General features: G+C 57.0%; 1 protein-coding gene across 1 annotated transcript; it reads right to left on the bottom strand.

Annotated features, from left to right (window-relative positions):
• Positions 1-313: 313 nt before the first annotated feature.
• Positions 314-6,786, bottom strand: LOC135447790 (endothelin receptor type B-like). Its single transcript, XM_064712863.1, has 7 exons — positions 6,304-6,786; positions 5,282-5,394; positions 4,602-4,806; positions 3,461-3,610; positions 2,717-2,850; positions 1,426-1,534; positions 314-806 (listed from the first exon to the last, which is right to left on the bottom strand). Exons 1-7 carry the CDS (start codon positions 6,784-6,786, stop codon positions 657-659), a joined length of 1,344 nt encoding a protein of 447 aa, XP_064568933.1. The 3' UTR covers positions 314-656.
• Between the last annotated feature and the right edge of the window lie 2,033 nt (positions 6,787-8,819).

Below are 8,819 nucleotides of genomic sequence, written 5' to 3'. Positions count from 1 at the left end.
TGTGTTGGGAGGGACCTCCACTCCCTCTTCTCCCACCCCTGCCATGGGCAGGGACTCCTTCCCCTATCCCAGGGTGCTCCAAGCCCCGCCCAACCTGGCCTTGAGAATCGCTGGCAGATCACCTGGGGGATGAATTATTGCCAATAATCAATTCAAGAGAGCCCTTTCCCACATTTTACTTGGCTCTAGTGGCTCTTCCAGCTGAGACTGGACCTTCTCCACTGCCTTTCCCACCTCCACATGACCACAAGGACATCTCTGTGCCTCACAGGGATTTATCCAGGCTTTGCTTGGCTTTTACAGCTGGGAATTGTCACTCTCCCTCTCCTCCTCACCCCACAGAGTGACCACCCCAATGTTCCTTCCCTTCCCACGTGCATCCCCCAACCCCATGTTCCACCCAGAGGCAATGGCCAGAAGTCCCTTGGTTTTCCTGGGAGGAAATGAAAAATCCTGTGAGGATGTGAATGCCCTTCCCTCTCCTGAGGGGACCTCTGGGGTCAGGGCTTGGAGCAGGTCCTGGGGAGTGCTCCAGCTCCTTCCAGCTGGGTGAGGACACGACGGCAAAGCAGATCCAGGCCCAGCCAGGGAGAGCCCGGGGGAGGATCGGAGGGGCCCTGCTGTCCCTGTGCCTTGTCCTGGACAGTGACACGGCTTTAGGAGGAGCTGTACTTGTTGCTCAGGCGGGAGCTGCTCCGGTCCAGCCCCAGCTCCTGCCCCGTGGCTTTCCACTTGCCAACAGAGCCCTTCTCATCCGTGGGGGTGATGCTCAGGGCCGGCCTCTGGCACCAGCAGCACAGGCAGGACTGGGGAGACACAAGGGGGAGAGGTCACACGTGTGGGATATGGGGAAAGAGGAGGGAATGTTCCCAGAATGTGCCAGCAGGTGTCCCTGCACAGAGCCAGGCTGGGAATTGCTGAGCCTTGCTGTCCTGCAGTTCTGCTGGGAGTGGGTACAGGATACAGCTGGTGAGGGTGGGAAATGAGGATACTGAAATTTGGGGCATTTTTTGTGTGTTCTTATCATTAGGGGATAGAAATTACAGGTGATGCTTAGCTTCCATCCCAACAGGTGGGCTCAACTCCCATCCCATCCCATCCCATCCCATCCCATCCCATCCCATCCCATCCCATCCCATCCCATCCCAATCTCCTTCCCATTCTGTCTCAGGCTTCACTATTCCTGACAATTATCTCCCAAAATCCTGGGTTCAAAGTCTGCAGCAGCCCCAGCCCCATGATGGTTTTTTAGGATGTTCCTGTTCCAGAGTGACAGGGAATTTTTGGCTTGTCCTAAATCCTGCTCTGGCAAAAGCCTCCCCCAGCAGGGCACTGAGGTCTGGTGTACTTGGAGAAGAGAGGGATCTAACAGGGAAAATTTGGGATAAGGAATAAGATCAGCTTGTGCCCCTGGGTCATTCCTACCTGGAAGCAGTTCTTGAATTTCCGGCTGACAAAGTACAGAGCCACGGGGTTGATGCAGGAGTTGAGGGAGGCCATGTTGATCCCAAAATAATCCATCACCAGGAGGAAGCTGAGATGGGAAAGGGGAGAGAACAGATGTGTCAGAAGCTCATGGAGAACAGAGGGAATTTTCAAACTGCCTGGTCCAGGATCCTGCTCCTGTGGAGGAGCAGTGACTGATAGCAGAGCTGAGCACAAATCCATCCTTCCCTGAGAAAAAAACACTTTTCCTTGCATGGAGCATTCCCTGAGGATGCCAAGAGCAGGAGCTGTGATTTCTCCTGGTGCTCCTGATGTTCCCAAACCCCAGCACAGCAGCAGCCCCTGGCCTGGGTTGGATTTTGGCTGGTGGGTGGAAAGGGACGGAGACAGACACCAAAGCCCTCAGCCCTGCTGGGAATGTTCCTGTGCCCAGGAGACCTCAGCCTCACAGAGACATTCCAAAATGTAATTTAACCCTTCTCACATCCCCCTGCCCACTCTGTGCCCATCAGGAGGGCGGTGCAGTCTGGACAAGGAATTACTGAAAGCAGGAGGTGGAAGGCAGCTCCCCCAGCCTGGTCCCACCCAGCAGGGCCTGTGCTGGTGCCAGGGGGGTCCCAGGCTGGTGTCCCCTGCTGGGGCTCTACTGTTGGGATCTCTTGCTGCTCACAGTGACCCTGAGAAGAGTTAGAAAGTCTCTTTGCCCAGCCTGGGCTCGAAGAAGGAGTCAGAGCTCTTCATTTCTCCGTCTCAAGGTTGTTTATTGTGTCTTATCTATAAAATTCTTTCTCCTGCCCTGCTGAGGTCCGTCCAGCAGGACAGTTCCAGGCACTTTACCTGCCCCCAGGGTGGTGTTATGTCTTTATACTAAAAACTTCATGTACAATGTTTACAGTTACTTCCCAATACCTATCACCTATGTTAGACAGTGAGCTTCTACTCTAAACCAATCTGTGAGTGCCACCATCACAGCAGAAGATGGAGGCCAAGAAGAAGGAGAAAGGCTGGACACACCCAGTTCCCTCCATCTTGCCTTCTGAACCCCCATACCAAAAACCCCAAAATCTACTTTTCCACCCCGTGATAACTTCACTAATATTCTACCTAAACTGTTGTGGCTTGCAGATCCTCATATAAGGTTGGTAATTTGCTCCACAGGTCATAATCAAACCCACAGGTGTTTTGGGCTCTGTGCCAGGGTCTCTGAGCCCCCTGGCTGGGTCCTGGCTGTCCTGGCCAGCAGAGGGATGTTCGGGTTCCCACACCGTACCTGAGCAGCTCGCAGCGGTTGGGGTCCGTCTGGTCGTAGATGGTTTTCTTGAGGATGCGGCTGAGGTGCAGGGGCAGCCAGCAGAGAGCAAAGATCACCACCAGGCAGAACACGGTCTTGGCCACCTCCCGGCGCTGCCAGACAGGGCAGGGGCAGGATGAGCACGGGGGAGCAGATCCCAAATCGTGGAATGGTTTGGATTGGGAGGAACCTTAAAACTCGTCTCACCATGGGCAGGGACTTTTCCCACCAGCCCAGGTTGCTCCTAGAGCCTGCATCGGGTCCAGGCTGCAGAAAGGGGCAGGAGAGCACAGCTCCACCTGGACAGACCCCTCCCCACCACTGCTGGGTGGCTCTGCTGGGATGGTGTTCCCTGGGACACGGGGCCTCCTCCATCCACCCAGCACACTGCTAAGGTGACAACCAGCTGGAGCTCCTCAGGGAATCATTCCCAAAGCATGGCAGGGGACAGTGAACTCTTCCCTGCACCCCCTGGCTGGGATTTGGCACATCCAGCCTTTGGTCCAGTGTGGTGTGGGCTGGGATAAATGACCAGGAGAGCTCTAATGAAGCCAGAAGGGTTTGGGGTCATCCTTAAGGCTGGTGTAATCCCTGCACCAATGTACCAAGATCCTCTGTGAGGCTCTGCCAGTTCATCCTGTCCTTCAGAGGGATGGGAAGTGTCCCCCCTCTGAGAGCACACCCTCCTCTTTGGGATACCAGCATTCCTCCCTGCTCTCTCACCCGTTTCATGTGGTCATTCAGAGCGATCCTCATCCCATTCCTCTTGCTCAGCATCTCACAGGACATGAGGGTGTAAAAGATGCCTGTGCACACCAAGGGTAGGCAGAAATAGAAGCCAAAAAGCCACCAGTCCTTCACATCCCGGTAGAACTGTGGGGAAAGGGAGAGAGGGCAGCTGGAAATGGGGCAAGGGCAGCAAGGGGAACTTGGGAGGTGCACATGTACCCTCCTGGAGCGGGATTGGAATTAGGATTAGGGTAGGGATTGGAGTTGGGATGGGGATGCACAGGTACTCTCTTGAAGCAGGATTGGGATTGTGCCAGACAGACATCTTTTATGAAAAATCCTTTCCTTGGGATTTTTTCTCCTGAGAAGCTGACAGGCCTCAGGAACAAAATGTAAACAATGGTTATCTGCTGCTGTGGAATGCAACAGGTGCATCTGGGATTGGTCTCATGTGGTTGTTTCTAATTAATGGCCAATCACAGTCAGCTGGCTCGGACTCTGGTCAGACACAAGCTTTCGTTATCACTCCTTTCTTTTTCTATTCTTAGCTAGCCTTCTGATGAAATAATTTCTTCTATTCTTTTAGTATCATTTTAATATAATATATATGATAAAATAATAAATCAGCCTTCTGAAACATGGAGTCAGATCCTCATCTCTTCCCTCATCCTCAGACCCCTGTGAACACAGTCACAGGGTTGGGATTGGTATTGGGATTGGGATTGGGGTTGGGATAGGGATGCACAGGTACCCTCATGAAGCAGGATTTGGACTGGGATTGGGACTGGGTTTGGGATTGGGGTTGGGGTTGGGATTGGGACTGGGATGGAGATGCAGAGGTACCCTCATGAAGCAGGATTGGGGTTGGGATTGGGGTTGGGATAGGGATGCACAGGTACCCTCATGAAGCAGGATTTCGACTGGGATTGGGACTGGGATTGGGATTGGGACTGGGATGGGGATGCACAGGTACCCTCATGAAGCAAGATTAGGATTGGGATTGGGGTTAGGATGAGGATGCACAGGTACCCTCATGAAGCGGGATTGGGGTTGGGATTGGGGTTGGGATTGGGATGCACAGGTACCCTCATGAAGCGGGATTGGGGTTGGGGTTGGGATTGGGATGCACAGGTACCCTCATGAAGCGGGATTTCTGCTCCGAGGCCAGCATGCACACCCACAGGTGCTGCTCCCAGTAGCTCAGCTCCACCATGTCGAAGGCGATGGCCTCGGGCACGGCCAGCACGATGGCCACTGCCCAGATCAGCAGCACCTCCACAGCCTTCCACATGGGGATCCCAATGCCCTGGATCCGGCTCCAGGACGCCACGGCTCGGTACCTGCCCAGGGTGGGAACGGCACAGGAGCAGATGGGAGAGAGAAAAGCAGCCAGGGAGGGGAGCAGAAGGTGCGGGTTAGAATTGTCCCCAAAGGTCCTTTCCCTCCACCTCTGAACCTTCCCAGGTGTGGGAATGGGCAGCAGAGGCTCAGAGGATGGATGGGATGGGATGGGATGGGATGGGATGGGATGGGATGGGATGGGATGGGATGGGATGGGATGGGATGGGATGGGATGGGATGGGATGGGATGGGATGGGGGCTGTCCTTGGCCACCCTTCCTCACCACCCCACCCACACCATGATCCTCCCCTCAGCCCTTCCCAGCAGGATTTCAGCTCTGTCACCAGAGAGTTCCTGCTGGGTTGCAGCTCCACATGAGAGCACTGGCCTGGGAATGAGCTCCTGGTTCTGCCTCTGGTTCCCACCAAATGACAGGGCAGGGCAGAGCAGGCAGGGGTGGCTGCTGTGTCTCACCTGTCAATGCTGAGGGCACAGAGGCTGAGCACTGTGATGCCCACAGAGGCTTTCTGGATGAAGGGCACCAGCTTGCAGACCTGCACGCCGAAGGGCCAGTCCTTGGCCAGGAGCTGGGGAGGATCCACAGGTTAGCAGGCTGCCTTGGGAATGTGCTCCCAGCTTCCTTGCTGTGGGTGCACCCAGGGCTGTGGGGAGCCCACAGAGAGCAGGGAGAGCTCCCTGAGCTTCCCACCACTGGGAATGGGGGCACTTTCCCACGGTTTGCTGGCACTGGGAAACTTTCATTTCCCTGACTGGACACAGAGATGAAGGATGGTCCAGACACCAGTTCCTGGCTCCAGAGCCTGGGGGGTTTTGAACGGATCTGAGTCCTAAACTCCACACAAGGCTGCTTTGGATTGTTTTCAAAGTGAGAATCAAAGTCAAGCTCTGACACAGCCAGAATCCAGCCTGGCCAGCTCCAGAGCTGTGTGTCCTGAGCCTTTTGCAGACTCTGACCCCTGAGCACACAGGATGGGCTCTGTGGCCCCACGCTCAGCCAGGACAAGCAGAGGTGGGGACGATGTGTCTTGACAGCTGGAGAAATCCAGGCCACTCATTCCAGAGGAGACTGAGGCTGAGTTCACAACCCTCCTGTCCCCCTTTGTCCCTGGAGCCCTTCCTGAGGCTACACCAGAACCCATTCCAGCTCTCCTTGGGCCTCAGCAGCAACACAAACCATGGAGCCCCAGAAGGGTTTCTGGGGCACCTCAAAACCCATCCCATCCCATCCCATCCCATCCCATCCCATCCCATCCCATCCCATCCCATCCCATCCCATTGATCCCATCCCATCCCACCCCACCCCACCCTTGCCATGGGTAGGGACACCTCCACCACCCCAGGTTGCTCCCAGCCCCATCCAGGCTGGCCTTGGACATTTCCAAGGATGCAGGGTCAGGCACAGCCCGTGCAGGAGCCCCTCCCAGCCCCCAGGGATGCAGAGCAGCCCCGTGCCTGCCATGCCAGGCAGAGCCCACCTTGTAGACGTTGATGGGCAGCGCGATGAGGATGTAGAGCAGGTCGCCCAGGGCCAGGCTGGCGATGAGCACGTTGGGGCCGTTCCTCATGCACTTGTTCTTGTAGATGATGCGCAGCAGCGTGGAGTTGCCGATGATGCCCACGACGAAGATGGTGCAGGACACGATGGTGTTGATGTACTTGAAGGCGTGGCGGATGTCGGCGGGCCGGGCGCACACGGGCAGCAGCGGCGCCTCCGAGGGACGGCTCCCGGCGGCGCCCGACGCGTTGGGCACGGCCCCTGGCAGCCCAACATGCACCAGGCCCTGGGGCTGCTCCCGGCCCAGCTCCCCCAGGGGCACCGCGCTCTCCTGGAGGGGTCCAGGGGTCTGGCTGTGCGCCCCCGAGAGCAGGCAGCTCAGCACAATGGCCAGGGTGGCAGGGAAGGGGATGGGTCCTGCTGAGGAGGGCACAGCCAGGCTGGGGGCTGCAGGAGTGCTCATGGTGCTTGAGGGGTGTCCTGGGGGTCCTGTGGGATCTGCCAGGGGAGAAAGGGAGCAGGGAGAGAAATTGTTTAGCAGAACATGGAGAGAGAGAGGAGAGTTGTCCAGCCTGCAGAGAAGGAGGCTGAGGTCGGACCTCACTGGTTTTACAAAAGATTCGTGTTTAACAACAGATTTGGGTTTAACAACAGATTTGATTCAGTTTAAGGCGAGCTGGGGAGGAAGTGTTTCCTCTACAGTGCTTTGTAGAGGATGTAGAGCAGGTTGCCCAGGGACCATGAGCATGTTGGCGCCGTTCCTCGTGCACTTGTTCTTGTGAAGAACAAGGAGAGGCAGCTCAGGACAATGGCCAGGGCGGTGGGGAAGAGGATGGGTCCTGCTGAGGAGGGCACAGCCAGGCTGGGGGCTGCAGGAGTGCTCATGGTGCTTGAGGGGTGTCCTGGGGGTCCTGTGGGATCTGCCAGGGGAGAAAGGGTGCAGGGAGAGAAATTGTTTCGCAGAGGATGGATAGAGAGATGGGATATTGGAGAGAAGGAAAGTTGTCCAGCCTGCAGAGGAGGAGGCTGAGGTCAGACCTCACTGGGGTCTGAAAGCTCCTCACAAGGGGCAACTCCAATCTCTGCTCTCTGTGAGCAGGGACAGACCCAGGGAACAGCTGGAGCTGTGCCAGGGAGGGTTAGGATGGAGATCAGGAAAGGTTCTGCCCTAGAGGGTGCTGGCACTGCCCAGGCTCCCCACAGAATGGGCACAGCCCCGAGGCTGCCAGAGCTCCAGGAGGGTTTGGACAGCGCTCCAGGGATGCCCAGGGTGGGGTTCTTGGGGGTCTCTGCAGGGCCAGGGGCTGGGCTGGGTGATCCCTGGGGGTCCCTTCCAAGCTGGGATATTCTATTTTATGATTCAATTCCATTTATGAGTTGCTGGAGAGCTCCATCATCATAGCAAGCAAACGATGCCAGATTGGATCCCACCAGGTCAGAGCTGCTGACCCTGAGGGTGGGGTTTGTGCTGCTAAATTTAAACAGCGCAGTAGAACAAAGTGGAAGGAGAACAAACTGTCCCTTGTGCCTGTGACGTGGCCCTGCAGGGGCTGGGACACCTGTCTGTGCTCAGGGACTGTGGCAGCAGGGGCTGCACCTCCTGCATTGCTGCTCTTGGGCAGTCCCAATCCCTCCTGTGCCCATCCCACTCCTCACTGAGAATCCCAGAATCACTGACATTGGAAAAGCCCCCAGGAAAGGTTTTCAGACCCCAGAATCACTGACATTGGAAAAGCCCCACAGGATCACGGAGTCCAGTCTGTGCCCAATCCCCACCTCCTCACCAGCTGAGTCCAGGTGTTCCTTGGACACCTCCAGGGATGGGCACTCCAAACCTCCCTGGGCAGCCCCTGCCAAGGCCTGACCACCCTTTCCATGGAGAAATTCCTCCTGGTGCCCACTCCGACCTGCCCTGGCCCATCCTGGGGCTGTTCCCTCTCCTCCTGTCCCTGTTCCCTGGAGCAGAGCCCGACTGCCCCCTCAGGGACCTGAAGGGTTTCGTTTTGGGCCATTTAGCTCCTGACAGGTTGAGGCTGCAGTTTTGGGGCACCTCTGTCAATGCCTGCCCATCTGGGCAGCTCTGCAGTCCCACCTCGGGCTCCAGAAACCCAGCAGAAATTTCCAGCTCGTTCCAGGGGGGAACTGAATCCTCACCAACATCCCCCTGCCCAGCTGGCCCCAGGGCTGCCCCTGCAGAGAGAGGGCTCAGCACAGCCCTGCTGGGGAAACGCTGCAGGCTTTGCGCATGCCACTGATGTGGCTGCCTGATGTGCAGCAGCCCGCCCTCTGCTCCCACCCTGACTGCTGAGTCTCCCGACCCATGGCCCTCATGTGGCAGCAGCCCAGCCCCTCCCTGCCCTTCCTCCCCAGCCCCTGCTGCCCTGCCCGGGGCTGTGACTCTCCCTGGGCTCCCTCCAGCCCTGGCTGCTGGCACAGGGAAAGGTCTCCATGCCTGGAATGTCCCCAGGGTGGTTTTGCTCTGCTCAGCTCTGAGCA

The sequence above is a fragment of the Zonotrichia leucophrys genome, chromosome 4A (genome assembly GCF_028769735.1).
Source record: "Zonotrichia leucophrys gambelii isolate GWCS_2022_RI chromosome 4A, RI_Zleu_2.0, whole genome shotgun sequence".
Classification (NCBI taxonomy): domain Eukaryota; kingdom Metazoa; phylum Chordata; class Aves; order Passeriformes; family Passerellidae; genus Zonotrichia; species Zonotrichia leucophrys.
Note: the sequence above shows the minus strand (reverse complement) of the source record. Positions and strands in the feature narration are given on the sequence as shown.

Coding starts and splice junctions, on each gene's coding strand:
- LOC135447790 (XM_064712863.1), bottom strand. CDS start 6,786: ATGAGCACTCCTGCAGCCCCCAGCCTGGCTGTGCCCTCCTCAGCAGGA. Junction 3,611..4,601: donor AGAAATCCCGCTTCATGAGG/GTACCTGTGCAT, acceptor CTTTCCCCACAG/TTCTACCGGGATGTGAAGGA. Junction 807..1,425: donor AATTCAAGAACTGCTTCCAG/GTAGGAATGACC, acceptor GTGTCTCCCCAG/TCCTGCCTGTGCTGCTGGTG.